This window comes from Entelurus aequoreus, linkage group LG03 (genome assembly GCF_033978785.1).
Source record: "Entelurus aequoreus isolate RoL-2023_Sb linkage group LG03, RoL_Eaeq_v1.1, whole genome shotgun sequence".
Lineage (NCBI taxonomy): Eukaryota > Metazoa > Chordata > Actinopteri > Syngnathiformes > Syngnathidae > Entelurus > Entelurus aequoreus.
Window position 1 is genome coordinate 12,535,145 of NC_084733.1, and position 23,716 is coordinate 12,558,860.

Consider the following 23,716-nt stretch of genomic DNA (forward strand, 5'->3'; position numbering starts at 1 on the left):
CATTACTGGGCACGTATTTGTTGGTGCTGTTTAACACTAGGTTAGCAGTTATTTGCGCTACTAGATACCTGCTCTTAGCTTGCTTTTGGTGTCTAACATGTTTTGCCTTGTCTTCCGGTGATAATTGATACATAATAATGACACCTAAAATTAGAAATCGACCAATATTGTTTTTTCAGGGCTGTTACTGATACTGATTATTAGTATCCAAGGAGGCCAATAACTGATATTTGGAGCCTATTTTCATTAGCAGAAAAAGTTATTTAAATATGAATATTATATGTCAGTAAACAGCAGGACAAGGCTTTAAGTTGTTTGTTTTTAGAAATGTTGGACCAGTAACGACATAATGGTTCATGCGGCACTAATGTTGTGGTTAATTTAGCACCAAAAACATCAGGGGATTTCACAAACACCTTATTATATGTGTCTAATGCTGCGGGGACTATGGGATTTCTCTACATCACAATAAGATGTATTCAACTCAATTTGAGGGTGCATGGGAGTTTGCCCAACCAGTCTACATGTGTTTTGTGGACTTGGAGAAGGCATTCGACCGTGTCCCTCGGGAAGTCCTGTGGGGAGTGCTCAGAGAGTATGGGGTATCGGACTGTCTGATTGTGGCGGTCCACTCCCTGTATGATCAGTGCCAGAGTTTGGTCCGCATTGCCGGCAGTAAGTCGGACACGTTTCCAGTGAGGGTTGGACTCCGCCAAGGCTGCCCTTTGTCACCCATTCTGTTCATAACTTTTATGGACAGAATTTCTAGGCGCAGTCAAGGCGTTGAGGGGATCTGGTTTGGTGGCTGCAGGATTAGGTCTCTGCTTTTTGCAGATGATGTGGTCCTGATGGCTTCATCTGGCCAGGATCTTCAGCTCTCGCTGGATCGGTTCGCAGCTGAGTGTGAAGCGACTGGGATGAGAATCAGCACCTCCAAGTCCGAATCCATGGTTCTCGCCCGGAAAAGGGTGGAGTGCCATCTCCGGGTTGCGGAGGAGACCCTGCCCCAAGTGGAGGAGTTCAAGTACCTCGGAGTCTTGTTCACGAGTGAGGGAAGAGTGGATCGTGAGATCGACAGGCGGATCGGTGCGGCGTCTTCAGTAATGCGGACGCTGTATCGATCCGTTGTGGTGAAGAAGGAGCTGAGCCGGAAGGCAAAGCTCTCAATTTACCGGTCGATCTACGTTCCCATCCTCACCTATGGTCATGAGCTTTGGGTTTTGACCGAAAGCACAAGATCACGGGTACAAGCGGCCGAAATGAGTTTCCTCCGCCGGGTGGCGGGGCTCTCCCTTAGAGATAAGGTGAGAAGCTGTGCCATCCGGGAGGAGCTCAAAGTAAAGCCGCTGCTCCTCCACATCGAGAGGAGCCAGATGAGGTGGTTCGGGTATCTGGTCAGGATGCCACCCGAACGCCTCCCTAGGGAGGTGTTTAGGGCACGTCCGACCGGTAGGAGGCCACGGGGAAGACCCAGGACACGTTGGGAAGACTATGTCTCCCGGCTGGCCTGGGAACGCCTCGGGATCCCCCGGGAGGAGCTGGACGAAGTGGCTGGGGAGAGGGAAGTCTGGGCTTCCCTGCTTAAGCTGCTGCCCCAGCGACCCGACCTCGGATAAGCGAAAGAAGATGGATGGATGGATGGATCAACTCAATTTTATACAATTTTAAAGCGGTTTATGGATTGAATACATTGGAAGTTTTAATCGCGAGTAACCCTAAGATACATTTCAATAAAAACAATTCTGGGCTCCTTCATGTAGCTTATAGATGAGACATTTTTCAATCTGGCTGACATCAATTCTTCCTCGATGTTACAGAAAGTATGAGAATTTGTGAGCTGCAGCCTGCGCTTCTTTACCTATACATACTCCTATTTGTCAAAATATTCACACACAGTTTGGATTTTTGACAAAGATATATTTTCTGTTGTCTTCATATCCATCCATCTCTGTGTTGTGTTATTGAATTACAAAGCATGTGGGGTTGTTTAATGAGCCCACGCTCCAAGTGCTGCCGATGGAGGATTTGCTGAGTAAACGCAATGGCTAGTAGCAATAACAAACAAAACGGAACCAGGAAGACGCCAGGAAAGAAGGACAAAAACTGATTTCCAGGCAAAAAATTGAGGTTTTGACAGGTAAGTAGAAGAAACGTACTGTAGAAGACCAGCACTGGTAGAGAAAGGGAGCGGGGCGTGGAGGCTTTGGGGGAACTTTTCCATGCTGGCCAAATGGGCTGGTGCTTGCTTGAGCAGTGGTAATTACCATCTACTTCACTAATTATTTTATATCGATAAAAAAGGGCAGATACCGATATACGTCAAAATGCAAAATATGGGGTGTGATTATCGGTCAGTCGCTATTTAAAATACTAAGAAATGCAGCTTATTTGCCACAATGGAGGTGATTATTATTAGCTACTAATGGTAACAATATTATTAGCTACTAGACTCTGCTCAGCCGAGGGACTAAATGTAAATACGGTATCAGCCAGAGGGGATCAGCGTTTGTGATTGGCATTAAAAAGGCAATAATAGGCAATGGGGTTCATCTACTTTTTCATGAAACTCGACTGATACTGATTGGTGGCCCATTGGCGGCACATCCCTTGTCAAAACAAACACATTTCTGTCAAAATCAGTGATTACAATTCAATGATTTATTAGTGGCGCTACCTGCATTTGCCGAAAGCTGTCCTCTTCCCTCCTGTTGGTCTGCTCAGCTTCTCGCAGCCTGTCCTGCATGCTCTGGATAGCTTGAGAATGCACGCTGCTCCCTTCCGTGTGGTTCTCCAAAATCCTAAAAAAGTATCACAGCAGGGTTCCAAACAAGTCTTTGAACATACACTCCTTGAATTCCTTCTAAGTCTATCTGATAGCTCAGTTACAGCTCTTTTTATTACCAAATATGTGTTTTATGTTGCACGATTGCACCAAGAAAAATTCCTAGTTTGTGAACCCGTTCTCAATCAATGGCAATAAAACTATTCTGATTCTGATTCTGATGAGATGATCCTGTTGTACTTTGGCTTGCGAGAGCGCACTGATTGGCGCCTAGGGGCGTCAAATTTTCCCTCCTTTGAAATGGCTCTCTTGGTTGCTTTGTTGGGTCTGCTCCTGTCTCTGGCCATGCTCCCCCCACCCCAGCAGACGATGGCATGGAACACCGCAGAGGCCACCGCAGTGTAGATGTTTCTTTTACTTTTTATTCATAGCTGTATGTAGAAGTGGCAGGTTGCATCAGCTCTGCTCTTTTAATGTCTTTAATGTCCTTTGATGTCTTTAATGTCTTTAATATCCTTTGATGTTGATTAGTAAAGTATTTCTGATTCTGATAATTAGAAGAGGTGGGCAAGGACCTGCTCCCAGTCCAGTCCTAACTCATGCACCCACTGACACCCAACTGGGGAGTTCCTGCCCCACTATTTGAGTAGTGGACAAGTGTGAGTACAAAGCCGTACCTGACCTAAAAACGCTCACAGAGATCATACCTGGACTTCTCCTTCTGTGCTTCGTCCAGCGCATCGCTGCGGCTCTTTAGCAGCTGATCCGCCTCGTCCAGTCGGACTTTGAGGACCGCTAGTTGACCGTCTTTGGCGGCGAGCGCTTCATTCAGGTCGTCCACTTGCGAGCGCAGCCCTCGCAGCACGCGGTCGCCCTGAGCATGCTCCGAGTTCCGTTTGTCGGCACGTAGCCGGGCGTGGTTAAGGTCTGAAGGAGAGGAAAATCCATATTTAGTGATCACGGGTGACATATGATGATGTTTTTTTCAACATTTAAAGTATAAAAAAAGAAGTTGCCTCTATATTGGAACAATTATCATATGTTTCTGATTTATCGTGATCCGTGATGTGTATGGGGAAACCCTAGTTTCCTTCAACAACACCACCACCACTACTCATAGCATACTTCGTGAGAGACAAAGATTACTTTGGGACAAATGATGATCCAGAACCTTATATTTTATTAGCCTAAATATAGGTAGGATGAGCAACAAGTTTTCGAAGCAGAGTGCTAAACCGATTAAGCTTTAGTGAAACACATAAGCATCATGCAGCAGTACTGCCAAGTAGAGGTGGGGGAAATAATCGATTTTTAGATGCATCACAATTCGTACATGGACGTTTGTAAAATCGATTAGTAAATGTCAATAATCGATAATAGATGTATTTATTGTAAATAAGTAATGCAGACAGTTCTAAAATTTGGCAGACTGCAGCGAGCCACCCCACCGAGAGATCCAACCAGCTCCTTTATTCTTGGGCACTTATGTTCCACTTTTGCACACATTTCCAATATTTAATAAATGTGAAGGGAATTCATTAAACTGTTTCTGATTACAAATTCACTGTTTTCAAAAGTTGCAAGTGATAAACACTTATTTAGTGAAAAAAAAAGAAAGTGTTGTAATGCAGTTGAGATAAGTTTCATATAAAGTATATATATGAGAGCGGTGTGTGCGTCTGTGGGCGTGCCTTTAAAAGGCGGTGCCTGTTGCCTAGTGAGGTGTGACGTCAGCAAGTCAACGCTCAGTTGGAGTCTCACAGGCATTTTAGCTTGAGCTGTTTTTGTTAGCCTAGCAGGCTGGCAGCGGCTTGGACGCCAGCTCTTTTGAGTCTTTCACTGGTTTGTGTTACCTCTGCTTAATAAATAGATTGACTGTGCTTCCATGGCTGTATGTTCTTGTAAACAAACACGGTATTGTTTGGATGGCAAGTTTGTCACTTCAATCATTGATTTGTTGTTCAATATTCCCTCCGACCCTCGTAATTAATTACTAGCGTGTAGCATGCTGTGCAGTGTGTGCCAAGTTTTAAGGTGGTGAAAAAAAACATTGTCTTTTAATTACCAGCTCCAGGTAAAACATACATATACACATACTGTACATATACATACATACACTCATGCATATAATCACGTTTCATCAAACAAGGTTAATATAGCTGGCTTCTCTTTCTTCCCCTCTATTTATCTGCTTTCTTTTGTATCTGTAGTTATCATTACGTATATGTATTGTTGCATTTGAACAACTGTATTGTTGATAATAGAGGTAAATTATTGTTATTATTCATGATCAATAGCGCTATTTCTATTGGTGTTTGTATCGCTCCATTTGTAGTGTAATAATGCTCATTGTCATTTCTGTATTATTTATTTCACTAACTGCTTCTTTGCTATCACTTTTACCATCATATTTGTACATATCGTATTTGCTGATGTTGCTCTATTGTTGTTGTCGTCGTTGTGTTTGCTGTTGTTGTTTTTGTCTCTCTGTCTTATCCCCCTCTTGTCCCCACAATTTCACCCTCTGTCTTCCTTTTTTTCTCTTTCCATCCCCTCCTGCTCCGGCCCGGCTGCACCAAATTATAATATAAATACATTTTAAAAAGTCAAATACAAAAAGGCAATAAGAGTAGTATCCCACACTTCTCTTTTGTAAAGTACATTTGTACAGCCGATATGGGCATATACATCATATATATAATAATAATAATAATAATAATAATAATAATAATAATAATAATAATAATTACCAGTTCCTCCAACTAAGATCTTTTTTCTTCCGAGTTAGAAGACTGAGTGTGTGAACGCAGGAGGGAGGGACACACACAGCTCTCAGTGTGCGCACACAGCATGATCAGTGACACTTCAGCGTCAATCACATTTCCATTTGGGTATGGTTTAAGTTTATTTCAAACATGCTATACAGACTAGGGATGTCCGATAATGGCTTTTTGCCGATATCCGATATTCCGATATTGACCAAACCCTTAATTACCGATACCGATATCAACCGATACTGATATATACAGTCGTGGAATTAACACATTATTATGCCTAATTTGGACAACCAGGTATGGTGAAGATAAGGTCATTTAAAAAAAAAATAATAATAAGATAAATAAATTAAAAACATTTTCTTGAATAAAAAATAAAGTAAAACAATATAAAAAGTTACATAGAAACTAGTAATTTATGAAAATGAGTAAAATTAACTGTTAAAGGTTAGTACTAGAGATGTCCGGTAATATCGGCCTGCCAATATTATCGGCCGATATATGCGTTAAAATGTAATATCGGAAATTATCGGTATCGTTTTTTTTAATTTATCGGTATCGTTTTTTTGGGGTTTTTTTATTTTTATTAAATCAACATAAAAAACACAAGATACACTTACAATTAGTGCACCAACCCAAAAAACCTCCCTCCCCCATTTACACTCATTCACACAAAAGGGTTGTTTCTTTCTGTTATTAATATTCTGGTTCCTACATTATATATCAATGTATATCAATACAGTCTGCAAGGGATACAGTCCGTAAGCACACATGATTGTGCATGCTGCTGGTCCACTAATAGTACTAACCTTTAACAGTTAATTTTACTCATTTTCATTCATTACTAGTTTCTATGTAACTGTTTTTATATTGTTGTACTTTCTTTTTTATTCAAGAAAATGTTTTTAATTTATTTATCTTATTTTACAATTTTTTTTAAAAAGTACCTTATCTTCACCATACCTGGTTGTCCAAATTAGGCATAATAATGTGTTAATTCCACGACTGCATATATCGGTTGATATCGGTATCGGTTGATATCGGTATCGGTAATTAAAGAGTTGGACAATATCGGAATATCGGATATCGGCAAAAAGCCATTATCGGACATTCCTAGTTAGTACTATTAGTGGACCAGCAGCACGCGCAATCATGTGTGCTCACAGACTGTATCCCTTGCAGACTGTATTGATATATATTGATATATAATGTAGGGACCAGAATATTAATAACAGAAAGAAACAACCCTTTTGTGTGAATGAGTGTAAATGGGGAAGGGAGGTTTTTTGGGTTGGTGTACTAATTGTAAGTGTATCTTGTGTTTTTTATGTTGATTTAATAAAAAAATTTAAAAAATTTAAAAAAATTTTAAAAAACGATACCGATAGTAAAAAAAACGATACCGATAATTTCCGATATTACATTTTAAAGCATTTATCGGCTGATAATATCGGCAGGCCGATAATATCGCACATCTCTAATACAGACGAGCAAAAATGTTACTCTTGTTTGATCAAATATGGCTGGATTTATTTTAGGAGCAAAATGGTAACTAAAGGGTTCAAATCTGTATTCGCACATGTGCTAGTTTTTCTTTTAAATACTCGCATAACCTATTTTTAGTTGTAAATGAGACTAAAATGCTCGCACTGTAAAGCCCTGCATAAAAGGATAATCCACTGACGTCACCAATGGGGCAAATTACAAACGGCTCATTTCCCGGAAGTACGAAGGAAGGCAAGATTGTTTTATAAATATCTCTGCCATGCCTCCAGGGTTTGATTTCACATTTCTTGGACTTATGCAGGTATGAAAAGGTAAAAAAAAAAAGTTAGTTTTGCATAATCGGGCCCTTGCCCTACCTTACCTTCTTGCAAGTCTTTGGATCTCTGGATGACCGAGGCCATCTCCTGGTTGAGCGAGGACACCTCACTGCGCAGGAGTTGGTTCTCCAGACGTAGGCTGGACAGAACCTGGCCGTGAGGCTCCTCATGCGGACTGGACTCCTGCCGACTGGACTCCTGAGGGGCAGCCACCCGTGTGTCGCAGGGCTCAGGGGAGTCCAGGCTGTCTGCGATGGGGAAGGATATGTACACACACAAAAGGAGATTTTTCAAATTGCAGTTATCACAATTTTTCTGTTGTCTGGGTTTTTCTTTCATATTTTGAAGTCCATTGGGTTTGTATTTTTCTTTCTTGAGTAGTCTCTTAAAGATCTTAGAAAGTTTTACACACACATTCCAATTTTATTTTTTCTACATGTAAATTAAGCCACATATATACAAAATAAAATACATATAATTACACTGATTTCTACCCATTTATATGTTCAAAGATAATAATGTATACATTAGTTGTTTATATTTATAACTCAGTGTTTCCCACACATTCATTTATTTGTGGCGGCCCGCCACGAAAGAATTACGTCCGCCACAAATATTATTATTTTTTTGGTCCTGTCCAGCTTCTCAGGCAAATCATATAGTTCAGGGGTCGGCAACCCGCGGCTCTAGAGCCGCATGTGGCTCTTTAGCGCCGCCCTAGTGGCTCTCTGAAGCTTTTTCAAAAATGTATGAAAAATGGAAAAAGATGAGGGGGAAAAAAACTTTTTTGTTTGTTTTAGTATGGTTTCTGTGGGAGGACAAACATGACACAAACCTCCCTAATTGTTATAAAGCACACTGTTTGCATTAAACATGCTTCACTGATTCGAGTATTTGGCGAGCACCGTTTTGTCCTACTAATTTTGGCGGTCCTTGAACTCACCTTTAGTTTGTTTCCATGTATAACTTTCTCCGACTTCCTAGGACGTGTTTCATGCCACTTCTTTTTCTGTCTCATTTTGTCCACCAAACTGTTAACGTTGTGCGTGAATACACAAAGGTGAGTTTTGTTGATGTTATTGACTTGTGTGGAGTGCTAATCAGACATATTTGGTCACTGCATGACTGCAAGCTAATCGATGCTAACATGCTATTTAGCCTAGCTATATGTACATATTGCATCATTATGCCTCATTTGTAGCTATATTTGAGCTCATTTAGTTTCCTTTAAGTCATCTCAATTCAATGTATATCTCATGACACACTATCTGTATGTAATATGGCTTCTAATTTGTTGCGGCTCCAGACAGATTTGTTTTTGTATTTTTGCTCCAATGTGGCTCTTTCAACATTTTGGGTTGCCGACCCCTGATATAGTTGATGTAGATGCCCATATAGGCTGTTCAGATTTACTTTACAAAAGAGAAGTGTAGGATACTTCTCTTGTTGCCTTATTTGTATTTGACCACTACTGTTTTCTGTTTATTTGTTACTGACTGTGGCAGGACACCTCTGCCTCTGTTTCACTTTATGTTGCTGGTAAATAATATGGTTGTAGTAGTAGGCTAAAGTTAAATTATTTAGTATGCACTAAGTAAAGGGGCAGAGCTTTAAGAGACATTTTAGCTTTTATATTTTATAAGATATATTTTTTGTAAGAACCACAATTAATAAATATATTTCAGTGAATAACTTATTGTTCAAATCTGTATATAAATATGTACATAAAGTGTTGTAATTATATTGTAAAATGGATGGATGGATGGATAGATGGATGGACGTTTAAAACAAAACTGTTATTATTAATTAGTAAGTATACATTTTTTGAGCCTTTTTAGAGAAAATCATATCATTGTAGTAAATTATGCAAATTACTCGATGATGTCATGGTGACCACGCCCATAGCCACACCCCCGCCACCACAGGTATCTTGGCAGTTTATGGGAAACTCTGCAACTATTTATGTACTATAATTTAGTTACAGTTGCATTAGGGATAGGTACCTTTCACATTTGAACTGATACACTACCAATTCCCTGTACCTGACAATCGATACCCGGTACACATTTTCTTTAGGTACTTTTGGGTTCAAAATGAGTGTTACAACAAAGCGAGAGAGGATTACATACCTTGGCTCTGGTCTTTAGCAGAGCACTCCTCTGATGCTTTCATGCTGTGAGCAGACAGCGAGCTGATGCTCGAGGCCCGGGACCCTCCTCTGGTGGAGGGGGGCGTTGACGGGAGAGAGGGGACGGCGAGAGGAGGACTGGGGTTTTTAGCCTCCATGACCTGGCTCGGTCCTGCCGCTTTGACCGCGTCCCTGCTCGAGTCGCGCCTGGCGCCGACTGGCAGCTCTGAGCTGTTTAGAAAGTCAAAGAGCATATCATCATCCACATCATGCTGGCTCTTCTTGCGCCTCACAAAGCCAGAGGAGGAGGCAGCCTTGGCGGGGTTTGACGTGCCACTGGGTGCCTCCTTGCCAGAGAGGGTGCTGGACATGCTGACCGAAGCAGTCATTGGAGCAGAACTGGATTTCTTTATGTGGCCTGCTGCTGAAGAGATGTAGCTTGATGCATGGTGAGAAGCACCACTGGTGCCTTCTGTTTTGTATTCAGATTGGACTGCTGCGTCTCCTTCGTAGAATGAAGTGAGGTGGGATTTTCTTGCCTCATTTGTGGTCAAGGCAGTCGCAGCTCCCTGGTCCACTTTATTTAGGAAGTCTTCGGCTCTGCCAGCAAACTCGGCCAACCAAGACATGTTGCACTCTAATAGAAAGAAAAAGAGAAAACGACTCAAAAATAACAGATTAACGTTTGCGTAGAAAATATGGGTGAATAACCACAAAAATACACTTCATTTACTGTTACAAAAAAAGGTGAGTTAGAATAATACAGTGAAACCTCGATTTAAAGGCCTACTGAAATGACATTTTTTTTATTTAAAGGGGGATAGCAGATCCATTCTATGTGTCATACTTGATCATTTTGCGATATTGCCATATTTTTGCTGAAAGGATTTAGTATAGAACAATGTCGATAAAGTTCGCAACTTTTGGTCTCAGATTTAAAAAAACCTTGCCCCTACCGGAAGTAGCGTGACGTTGTCAGTTGTTCACTCCCTCATATTTTCCTATTGTTTTCAACGCAGCTAGAGCTATTCGGACCGAGAAAGCGACGATTACCCCATTAATTTGAGCGAGGATGAAAGATTTGTGGATGAGGAACGTTAGAGTGACGGACTAGAATGCAGTGAAATACATTTTTTTTTTCGCTCTGACCGTAACTTAGGTACAAGCTGGCTCATTGGATTCCACACTCTCTCCTTTTTCTATTGTGGATCACGGATTTGTATTTTAAACCACCTCGGATACTATATCCTCTTGAAAATGAGAGTCGAGAACGCGAAATGGACATTCACATCACAGTGCCTTTTATCTCCACGACAATACATCGACGAAGCTCTTTAGCATGAGCTAAGGTGATAGCATCTGTCTCAAATGCAGATAGAAACAAAATAAATACATCCCTGACTGGAAGGATAGACAGAAGATCAACAATACTATTAAATCATGTCCATGTAACTACACGGTTAATAGAGCTCAGCCTGGCAAAGCTTAACAATGCTGTTGCTAACGACGCTAAGGCTAACTTAGCAACCGGACCTCACAGACCTATGATAAAAACATTAGCGCTCCACCTACGCCAGCCAGCCCTCATCTGCTCTGCTCATCAACACCCGTGCTCACCTGTGTTCCAACGATCGACGGCGCGACGAAGGACTTCACCCGATCATCCGTGCGGTGGGTCTGCTAGCATCGGCTAGGCGTCTGCTATCCAAGTAAGTAGTCCTTGTTGTGTTTCTACAGCCAGCCGCTAATACACCGATCCCACCTACAACGTTCTTCTTTGCAGCCTCCATTGTTCATTAAACAAATTGCAAAAGATTCACCAACACAGATGTCCAGAATACTGTGGAATTATGAAATGAAAACAGAGCTTTTTTGTATTGTATTCAATGGGGAAGGCATACCTCTGTTCCCCGGGCTACGTCACACGCATACGTCATCCTCCGAAGGCTTTTTCAACCGGAAGTTTAGCGGGAAATTTTAAATTGCACTTTATAAGTTAACCCGGCCGTATTGGCATGTGTTGCAATGTTAAGATTTCATCATTGATATATAAACTATCAGACTGCGTGGTCGATAGTAGTGGCTTTCAGTAGGCCTTTAAAACGTCTCCATTTCCGTAATTTTCGGTTTACGGACGTTTATATCCTGCCAAATATACCGCTGTGTGCGAACCATGTCTCCTCGTACGAACGCTTCCTTTGCATGCTGCTTGAAGCCATCGGTTTGAAGAGGTGGGGCCCCCTATGTCACATCCTGTTTACATCCTGTACACATGGGTGCAGCCATTTCGAAGAGCTTTGACTGCGAGCGGCACTTCTGACTTGTTCATTTCCACACATGTTCTACAAACCCCGTTTCCATATGAGTTGGGAAATTGTGTTAGATGTAAATATAAACGGAATACAATGATTTGCAAATCATTTTCAACCCATATTCAGTTGAATATGCTACAAAGACAACATATTTGATGTTCAAACTGATAAACTTTTTTTTTTTTTGCAAATAATCATTAACTTTAGAATTTGATGCCAGCAACACGTGACAAGGAAGTTGGGAAAGGTGGCAATAAATACTGATAAAGTTGAGGAATGCTCATCAAACACTTATTTGGAACATCCCACAGGTGAACAGGCTAATTGGGAACAGGTGGGTGCCATGATTGGGTATAAAAGTAGATACCATGAAATGCTCAGTCATTCACAAACAATGATGGGGCGAGGGTCACCACTTTGTCAACAAATGCGTGAGCAAATTGTTGAACAGTTCAAGAAAAACCTTTCTCAACCAGCTATTGCAAGGAATTTAGGGATTTCACCATCTAGAGGGGGTGGGGGGCGTTACCCACATATGCAGTCCTCTCCAAGGTTTCTCATAGTCATTCACATTGACGTCCCACTGGGGTGAGTTTTCCTTGCCCGTATGTGGGCTCTGTACCGAGGATGTCGTTGTGGCTTGTACAGCCCTTTGAGACACTTGTGATTTAGGGCTATATAAATAAACATTGATTGATTGATTGATTGATCTACGGTCCGTAATATCATCAAAGGGTTCAGACAATCTGGAGAAATCACTGCACGTAAGCAGCTAAACCCGTGACCTTCGATCCCTCAGACTGTACTGCATCAACAAGCGACATCAGTGTGTAAAGGATATCACCACATGGGCTCAGGAACACTTCAGAAACCCACTGTCAGTAACTACAGTTGGTCGCTACATCTGTAAGTGCAAGTTAAAACTCTCCTATGCAAGGCGAAAACAGTTTTATCAACAACACCCAGAAACGCTGTCGGCTTCGCTGGGCCTGAGCTCATCTAAGATGGACTGATACAAAGTGGAAAAGTGTTCTGTGGTTTGGCGAGTCCACATTTCAAATTGGTTTTGGAAACTGTGGACATCGTGTCCTCCGGACCAAAGAGGAAAAGAACCATCCGGATTGTTATAGGCGCAAAGTTGAAAAGCCAGCATCTGTGATGGTATGGGGGTGTATTAGTGCCCAAGACATGGGTAACTTACACATCTGTGAAGGCGCCATTAATGCTGAAAGGTACATACAGGTTTTGGAGCAACATATGTTGCTATCCAAGCAACGTTACCATGGACGCCCCTGCTTATTTCAGCAAGACAATGCCAAGCCACGTGTTACATCAACGTGGCTTCATAGTAAAAGAGTGCGGGTACTAGACTGGCCTGCCTGTAGTCCAGACCTGTCTCCCATCGAAAATGTGTGGCGCATTATGAAGCCTAAAATACCACAACGGAGACCCCCGGACTGTTGAACAACTTTAGCTGTACATCAAGCAAGAATGGGAAAGAATTCCACCTGAGAAGCTTCAAAAATGTGTCTCCTCAGTTCCCAAACGTTTACTGAGTGTTGTTAAAAGGAAAGGCCATGTAACACAGTGGTGAACATGCCCTTTCCCAACTACTTTGGCACGTGTTGCAGCCATGAAATTCTAAGTTAATTATTATTTGCCAAAAAAAAAAAAAGTTTATGAGTTTGAACATCAAATATCTTGTCTTTGTAGTGCATTCAACTGAATATGGGTTAAAGGGATTTGCAAATCATTGTATTCCGTTTATATTTACATCTAACACAATTTCCCAACTCATATGGAAACAGAGTTTGTACCTCAGAGCTGTGTCAGCCTGTCTTAGAGATCCCTTTGTGTAATCAGAAACGCTTCAAATGTCTGCAAACTCTCACAGTCTTTCTGTATAGCTTCGGGTTGCTAGACGAGTTATACAGGCAGCATTTTAGCGAGTTAGCCTCCGGCTTGCGGCACCCTCAGTTCAAGGATTTTATCAGCGAAGGGTGCTTTGTTCCGCGGTAAGTCTTTAATTGAGATGAGACTGTAAAAGATGCCACAGCGGACTTTTATTACAGCGACGGAGAAGGCACTACCGGCACACAAGCCGATGAAAGATCACCTAAGTCTGGCTTGGGCAATTATTTTGAGTCGGGGGGGCCAAATTTAGAGAAAAAAATGTGTCTGGGGGCCGGTATATCTCTCTCTCTCTATATATATAAATATATATATACACAGTATATACATACACATATATACATACACAGTATATATATATATATATATATATATATATATATATATATATATATATATATATATATATATATATATATATATATATATATATGTGTATATATATATATATACTGTGTATGTATATATACTGTGTATGTATATATATATATATATATATATATATATATATATATATACATACACAGTATATATACATACACAGTATATATATATATATACACACATATATATATATATATATATATATATATATATATATATACACATATATATATATATATATATATATATATATACATATATATATATATATATATATATATATATATATATATATATATATATATATATATATATATACATATATATATATATATACATATATATATATATATATATATATATATATATATATTAGGGCTGCAACTAACGATTCATTTGATAATCGATTAATCTGTCGATTATTACTTCGATTAATCAATTAATAATCGGATAAAAGAGACAAACTACATTTCTATCCTTTCCAGTATTTTATTGAAAAAAAACAGCATATTGGCACCATACTTATTTTGATTATTGTTTCTCAGTTGTTTGTACATGTTGCAGTTTATAAATAAAGGTTTATAAAAAAAATAAAACAAAAGAAAATAAAAAAAATTGCCTCTGCGCATGCGCATAGCATAGATCCAACAAATCGATGACTAAATTAATCGCCAACTATTTTTATAATCGATTTTAATCGATTAGTTGTTGCAGCCCTTATATATATATATATATATATATATATATATATATATATATATATATATATATATATATATATATATATATATATATATATATATATATATATATATATATATATATATATATATATTGTTGCGTCTGACCAGTCTTCCTCTCAGGAAATTAAAGTCACTGTGTCAAATAAAAAGTAGCAACCATGGTGAAATCCCAAATTCTAGTGGACATTCTCTTTTTTTCCCACTCGATTCAGTCATCCGTTTGAAATGAAATGAGTTTATTTCCGTCATATAATTGACCATTTTGTGTGATCAATTTAACAGCACAGATTATACATATTAACAATCATACACATACACACACAAAAAGCATAAGAATGACCGAAAAAGGAATAGGCTGAAGCCAAGGCTTATATTTGTCTATCCTATACATTCACTGAAAATTAGATTGCCGTTTCACCGCCACAAGCTCCGGAATTTGCATGCACGTTGCGCGGCCGATTAATCGTTTTAGTTCGATTATTATACTTTCACAATGGTGACAAGTCATAATCGAAATCGAAATTCGATTAATTGTCCAGCATAAATTGTTAAAGATTGAGAAGAAAGCAAACAACTGTGATACAAATTATTTCTACACAGAAAAGGGGTAACCGTGTTACAAAAAAGATCAATTATAATAATACGTAATGTTGGATATAGAGAACATACAAACACTTTATTTATTTAGTCAAAAATATTAAAGTTCGATGATTTGGTAAAATTGCAAACAGCTAAAATGATGTACAAAGCAAACTATAACCTGCTACCAAATAATGTACAACAAAACTTCTCAACTAAAGAGGATAAATATAACCTTAGAGGAAAATCTAATTTAAAACATTTGTATGCACGTGCAACACTTAGAACCTTTAGCATATCAGTATGTGGAATTCAATTATGGAATGGATTAAGTAAAGAAGTTAAACATTGTACTGATACGATCCAGTTTAAGAGGTTGTTCAAATGAATAGTGCTTACAAAGTACAAAGAAGAAGAATTATGAGAAATACTTTCAACCTTTTTGAAAATAAGATATTCTTCATCTCAGTATGTTAATAATGACTGACTTAATTATATATTACAAAACTGTTGTATTACTCATTCACGGATCTCATTTTACTATTAAAAAAAAAGGCAGTAAATGAATGTATACACTACCGTTCAAAAGTTTGGGGTCACCCAAAATATTTTGTGGAATAGCCTTCATTTCTAAGAACAAGAATAGACTGTCAAGTTTCAGATGAAAGTTCTCTTTTTCTGGCCATTTTGAGCGTTTAATTGACCCCACAAATGTGATGCTCCAGAAACTCAATCTGCTCAAAGGAAGGTCAGTTTTGTAGCTTCTGTAACGAGCTAAACTGTTTTCAGATGTGTGAACATGATTGCACAAGGGTTTTCTAATCATCAATTAGCCTTCTGAGCCAATGAGCAAACACATTGTACCATTAGAACACTGGAGTGATAGTTGCTGGAAATGGGCCTCTATACACCTATGTAGATGTTGCACCAAAAACCAGACATTTGCAGCTAGAATAGTCATTTACCACATTAGCAATGTATAGAGTGTATTTCTTTAAAGTTAAGACTAGTTTAAAGTTATCTTCATTGAAAAGTACAGTGCTTTTCCTTCAAAAATAAGGACATTTCAATGTGACCCCAAACTTTTGAACGGTAGTGTATATTTGTAAACGCTCTGAAGTGGGAAAGGGGGAGGAATAAATAAGCTTTGCTTCTTCCTACTCCTTTTCGGACATGATCTAAAGTGATATGATATGAAATTATGTGGGATGTATTATGCTGTAAGTGTGTTCATGTTCGAAATAAACTAAAGAAAGAAAGAAAGGATTTTTGAGTCACACATCAAGAGTGCTATTATGTTAGATCCACTACGGACTGGACTCTCACTATTATGTTAGATCCACTATGGACTGGACTCTCACTATTATGTTAGATCCACTATGGACTGGACTCTCACTCTTATGTTAGATCCACTATGGACTGGACTTTCACAATATTATGCTAGACCCACTCGACGTCCATTGCACCGGTTTCCCTAGAGGGGGCGGGGGGTCACCCACATCTGCGGCCCTCTCCAAGGTTTCTCTTTGTCATCCCACTGGGTTGAGTTTTTCCTTGCCCTGATGTGGGATCTGAACCGAGGATGTCGTTGTGGCTCGTGCAGCCCTTTCAGACACTTGTGATTTAGGGATATATAAATAAACATTGATTGTAGGGCTGGGCGATATATCGATATACGCGATATATCGCGGGTTTGTCTCTGTGCGATATAGAAAATGACTATATCGTGATATTCGAGTATACGTTCTCAAGCAGTTGCTTTTAGCTGCTGGCATTACACGACAGGCTCTTCCCACTCCTTCTTGTGTCTTCTTCTCACAGACGGCAAGCCCACCTTCTACATACGTCACATACTGTCACGTCATACGTCACATACGTATACGCCCTCGCGGAGCAGAGAGGTAGAGGCATGGGTAACGTTAGCTGTGATGCGAGTGGTAATACGAGAGAAAGAAGATGCGAATCTGGTAACAAATGAAGGAAGAATTAATTCCCAAGAAAAACAGCAGGGGGTCCATTGTCTGGCGGTGGTTTGGCTTCAAGTGGGAATATGTCGAACAGACAACCGTCATTTGTCAAGTGTGGGGCAAAAGCGTTTCTACAAAAAGTAGCATTACTGCTAATATGTAGCATAATTTGAAAAGTCACCTGCTAGAGAATGAAGAGTGCTTACTCCGCATGTCAACATCTCCGTTCGGTGCCACAACATCAAAATGCAGAGGCAAACATTTCCAGATCAACACCGTATGAAAAAAAGAGTCGACAACAAAAGGAGATAATGTCCGAAGGACGAACACAATTTGATTTCCTATTATGCTATTATTTGACACTTATTGAAATATCTTGTGTGACATCATGTTTTTAAACTATTGTAGTGGTGTTCTGTACAAAAAGTGCACTTTAATTTAGTGTTGTTTTGATAAGTCATCTTAGTGACATCATGCACAAAAGTGCACTAATAGCTTGTTTTAAAATGTCTCTGACAATCTTGCACTTTCTGTTTTGGAAATGACATGAATGTTTGTGCCACTGCTTAATAATTGTTTAATAAATACAGTTTTGGTCAATTGACTTAGTTGTGATTTCCTTCTCTGCCTGAAAGTTTAAAATGAGCATATATTAATGAAGTATGAACAAGAATGTTTTAATATAGACACATAGAATCATCATACTGCTGTGATTATATGCATCAAGTGTTCATTCAAGGTTAAGGCAAAATATCGAGATATATATCGTGTATCGCGATATGGCCTAAAAATATTGAGATATTAAAACAAGGCCGTATCGCTCAGCCCTAACTGGACTTTCACAATATTATGCTAGACCCACTCGACGTCCATTGCACCGGTTGCCCTAGAGGGGGTGGGGGTCCGGGGGGGTCACCCACATCTGCGCTCCTCTCCAAGGTTTCTCATTGTCATCCCACTGGGTTGAGTTTTTCCTTGCCCTGATGTGGGATCTGAACCGAGGATGTCGTTGTGGCTTGTGCAGCCCTTTGAGACACTTGTGATTTAGGGCTATATAAATAAACATTGATTGATTGATTGAAAGGATTAAGCTCTGCTTCTTCCTACTCCTTTTCGGACATGTACAAACGTGAAACCGTAAACATGTGATGTAAACATTGCGACTACACATTTTCGAAACATCCCTGTGAAGTAAAGGGAATTATGTTTATATAGCGCTTTTCTCTAGTGACTCAAAGCACTTTACATAGTGAAACCCAATATCTAAGTTACATTCAAACCAGTGTGGGTGACACTGGGAGCAGGCGGGTAAAGTGTCTTGCCCAATGACACAACGGCAGTGACTAGGATGGCGGAAGCGGGAATCGATCCTGGAACCCTCAAGTTGCTGGCACGGCCACTCTACCAACCTACTTTTTTTAAAACATGTCTGAAATAAATACGTACAACATGGTACATGGTACACACCGTATGTTTATATTGCGCTTTTTTTTTTTTATAAAAATGACTTTGCAGAAGGGCTACGAACGCTGAGCTAGCATGCTAAATTATTAAGACACGTCATAGCTCTCTGTGGTTTACTGCAGGCAAAACTTTTTCTGGAAAATTGCCCCCGAAACACCGCTTTATTAACCCCCCAGGCTCTTAAATCGAGTAATAATAAAGAAAAGTGTGACAAGTGGGTGGTTTATATCAGCTCAATCTAACAGGGCGAGCTGATCCAACTCAGGTAAGCTAACAACACTTGCTCCATCTTACCTTCTTAAATCAATGCCTTCACGTCAATACGCCCCCCCGGGAACCACGCTACCTTTCATGTGGAAGTGGTGAAGAAGCGAGTGGAACGTTTTGAGTAGAGACTGACAAATATCATCCTAAGATTACTCCAAATCAAAATAGCAACAGTCTTCGCTATACGTGGACCAGGAAATAATACCAGCCTGCGAGGACCCCTAAACAGTGTGGCCACAAATGTGCCTGATCAAAATATGAATTGAGAATCCATCGGTAAAAGTCAAGATGCAAAGTTAAGTTTTTACTGTAATCACAGCATTATTTTTTTTACTAATAATTTAAAAACAAAAATAATTAATCCTTTATACAACATTTCTTGAGGGGTGTAATGTACAGTGTTGGGTTAGTTACTGAAAACCAGTAACTAGTTACTTTATTTCAAAAGTAACTGTTACTGTTACTTACACCAAAAAGTAATGCGTGACTGAGAAAAGAAACTAGTTACTTTTCTTTTTTTAAAAAAAGCTCCCATTAATGCCCTTTTAGTAGGTGTGTGGGAAAAAAATCGATTCGAATTCGAATCACGATTCTCATGTGGTGCGATTCCGAATCGATTCTAATTTTTTAAAAATCTATATATATTTTTTTTTTTTTAATTAATCAATCTAACAAAACAATACTACAACTATGCAATCCAATTCCAAAACCAAACCCGACCCAGCAACACTTAGAACCGCAGTAAACAGAGCAATTGAGAGGAGACACAAACACGACAAACAAACCAAAAGTAGTGAAACAAAAATGAATATTATCAACAACAGTATCAATATTAGTTACAATTTCAACATAACAGTGATTAAAAATCCCTCATTGACATTATCATTAGACATTTATAATTTAAAAAAAACGAACAAGTGTCACAGTGGCTTACACTTGCATCGCATCTCATAAGCTTGACAACACACTGTGTCCAATATGTTCACAAAGATAAAATAAGTCATATTTTTGGTTCATTTAATATTTAAAACAAATTTACATTATTGCAATCAGTTGATAAAACATTGTCCTTTACAATTATAAAAGCTTTTTACAAAAATCTACTACTCTGCTTGCATGTCAGCAGACTGGGGTAGATCCTGCTGAAATCCTATGTATTGAATGAATAGAGAATCGTTTTGAATCGGGGAAAAATCGTTTTAGAATAGTGTTGAATTGAAAAAAAAAAAATCGATTTTGAATCGAATCGTGACCCCAAGAATCGATATTGAATTGAATCGTGGGACACCGAAAGATTCACAGCCCTACCTTTTAGCCTTCATTTCAGTACTGTTATTGCACTGGAGAATAATACAATCTGTTGATCAACTTGACATGCATTTGCATCACTGAACTCTGCTAAGCAACGTGGTCTACAAACAAAGACAAAGATATGTTTCAAAGGGCCAATTTGTTTCAGGCCAGAACAAATTGACAAAACTGTTTTAAATAGCTGCAACATAACATACATAAGTAACAAACAGCATAACAACAACATAGCTGTAAACCTGGCTTCACCTAAGGGAGGCACACATGACATACACAAAGCCTAACCAGGCAGATTTGAATTGTTGTTTTGGGCAGTAGACGGGATCTTTGATCCAAGACACAACTTACATTTAACTAAAATGTTATTTTCTTTGTGCTCGACAAAAAAAAGAAGTGAGAATATCTCCATGTTAAAACACTCGGGTCGCAGACAGAGCCGATGAGTGACTGGACTGCAGCTCCACAGACACGCCCCGCCCTCCCCTCCCCACCCACACCCAGAGCGCATCTCCGGCTTGTGACACAAGAAGAATCAGAAGGACGACACTGCAGCGCTCCAATAAAACACACTCAAATCTTCTGTTTCTAGCCGATACTACATAAAAAATAACGTAAAATAACGCAGTAACGCATCATGTAGTAACAGTAACTGAGTTACTGAATATAAAAAATAACGCGTTAGATTACTAGTTACCGCCGAAACTAACGGCGTTACAGTAACGCGTTAGTCCCAACACTGTTAATGTATATTAAATGCAGACAGCAAAATATATGAAACAGTGCCTCTTTATTTTTTTCCTGCACTCACTCCAAAATGCTTATTTACATGGCATGCCACATCAATACAGGAACTGACTATTGACAATAACAAATAGAATCTGCTCTGGGTTTTTAAGGACATGGGTGTTTTTTTATCCTTAACAAACCTAAAAGGAGAAATACACAATAGGAATGAAGCAACATCCATTGAAAAAAGGGAAATCACCTTTCTTCTGCAATCTGCCAAGTTTCAGCGCCTTAGTAAGAGACAGATAACCGTGATATGTACCAAACATTCTTTTCCAAGTACATGTAATTAATTCCGTTAAGGTCTCTTGGGACATTAGAGCTGGGTTTGCAGAGAATGGACAGTAAGGAGGATTGGGGTGAGTAGATTTAAATGAATATTCACCGCTGGTCAAAGCCATGACGTGTCCAGTAACAATACATTAACAATGTAGCATAGTATCCTTGTTCAGGGCCATATTCCATCAGTGCGGAATCCAATAAAAAAAAAAGTTGACTGCAGAAGGAAAAAAAAATGCTGAAAAAAGACAAATATTGTGTTTCCTTTGAGAAAATTGATGCTTGATCAGTATGTCCTATGTTCAGATAAAAAGTCCATTGTATTGAGACACACACACACACACACACACACACACACACACACACACACACACACACACACACACACACACACACACACAGTCACACACACACACAGTCGCACAAATGCACACACGTTCTTTCACAGCCTGTTCCTCCTCATGCAGTGTGGTTTTCTTCTATGGTGTTGTTGTGGTCAGATGAGCCCCCTCCTTTTCTTGTAGTCCTCCAGGTTAAGGGACCTGCGGGGGGCGCCATCTTTCACTGGCAGAGCGTTGGAGCTGACGGACAGAGACTTGGCTTCTGCACAGGGTGGGCAAATGTTAAAGCATTGATCAATCAATCAATGTTTATTTATATAGCCCTAAATCACAAGTGTCTCAAAGGGATTGGTACTTGCTTCAAGGTTTCCCCCAGATTGCCATTATATCTGTGGCGATGGGGGCGTGGCCTCTTTGACATATTATATTGTATTGCTAGATTTTTAATTGTTGCGGCTTATTGTACAATGTATTTTTGTTTCTAATTTTTCAAGTTTCTAGAGACTTCTCCAACTTTCTCCAACCCTTAAGTGACTTTTTCATTATTATTAGAATTATTGTTTTTGTAGACTGTTCTCACGTTTGGAGACTCTTTACTTCTGTTGCTGAGATCTATCTATTATATATATATATATATACCGAAATTTTTGTGTACCGTTACACCCGTTATATATATATATATATATATATATATATATATATATATATATATATATATATATATATATATATATATATATATATATATATATATATATATATATATATATATATATATATATATATATATATATATATATATATATATATAACGGGTGTAACGGTACACAAAAATTTCGGTTTGGTACGTACCTCGGTAAATAAATTTCGGTTCGGTACGTACCTCGGTTTAGAGGTCACGGTTCGGTTCATTTTCGGTACAGTAAGAAAACAACAAAATATAAATTTTTGGGTTATTTTTTTACCAAATTTGCAAAATCTTCCACCAAAAATATTTTTCTTCGTGGAATATTTGATGTGAAGTAATCGGAACCTTGGATAGGTCAATAATTCATAATAACATTGATTTTGATTCAATATTATGTTTTGAGCAATGACAGTTTGAAAGAAAGAAAAAACAGCTTTGTTTTGTTAGTCAACATTGCAACTTTTTCTAAATTACATTTAACCTATAAGCTTTTTTATTTCACTTTTGTTATGTTTTTGTTTATTTTAATGGTATTTTTAGAATGTGCCGTGGGCCTTTAAAACATTAGCTGTGGGCCGCAAATGGCACTTTTGACACCCCTGCTATAGATAATAAAAAATGTAATCTGATAAATCTATGGATAAAAAGCAGAGCCTGGCGACGCATGCGCGTTTATCATAACTCTCTCGCTCTCTCGGTCTCTGCCCCTCCCTCAAGAATTCTGCTGCGTGCACAATTTATTTTGTTTTTAACCCCTTCTTAACCCTGAACGTACATTGAAAATACAAGCAACCCTAACTTAAAATGCCGGACATTTGAGGCATTTAAGAAACTCCGCCCTGACAGCTCCGCAAAAGAGGACATGTCCGGTGAAAAGAGGACGTATGGTCAGTCTATCGTAGCCCGTTAGCTGCTAGCATGCCGTGTGTTGTGCCTCGGTGTGCATTGTTTACAAAACGTGCATTACGCTACTTAATATGTCCGTGTGGAAACTCGTTCGGTACACCTCCGAACCGAACCGAAACCCCCGTACCGAAACGGTTCAATACAAATACACGTACCGTTACAAACCTAATATATATATATATAATATGCTCGAGCTGCTGTAGCGTAGATTACCGTAATAATAATAATTTGGCCAGGCCTGACTAATGTGATTTTTTAGTTTTGATAAATTTGC

The 23,716-nt window shown here is 39.0% G+C and overlaps 2 protein-coding genes across 3 annotated transcripts in view; both read right to left on the reverse strand.

The window, feature by feature from the left end:
- The window catches only part of golga5 (golgin A5), a 29,532-nt gene extending 10,158 nt beyond the window's left edge, over positions 1–19,374 (reverse strand). The window contains 5 exon segments of the mRNA XM_062040402.1: positions 2,675–2,798; positions 3,490–3,709; positions 7,424–7,627; positions 9,509–10,144; positions 19,162–19,374. Coding sequence (XP_061896386.1) covers positions 2,675–2,798; positions 3,490–3,709; positions 7,424–7,627; positions 9,509–10,136 — 1,176 coding nt within the window. The 5' untranslated portion in view covers positions 10,137–10,144; positions 19,162–19,374.
- Positions 19,375–21,212: 1,838 nt separating this feature from the next.
- Positions 21,213–23,716, reverse strand: part of rtf1 (RTF1 homolog, Paf1/RNA polymerase II complex component) — a 35,076-nt gene continuing 32,572 nt past the window's right edge. For both annotated transcript variants that reach the window (XM_062041247.1, XM_062041248.1), the window contains exon 18: positions 21,213–22,110. In XM_062041247.1, coding sequence (XP_061897231.1) covers positions 22,004–22,110 — 107 coding nt within the window. In that variant the 3' untranslated portion in view covers positions 21,213–22,003. The remainder of the gene's footprint in view (positions 22,111–23,716) is intronic.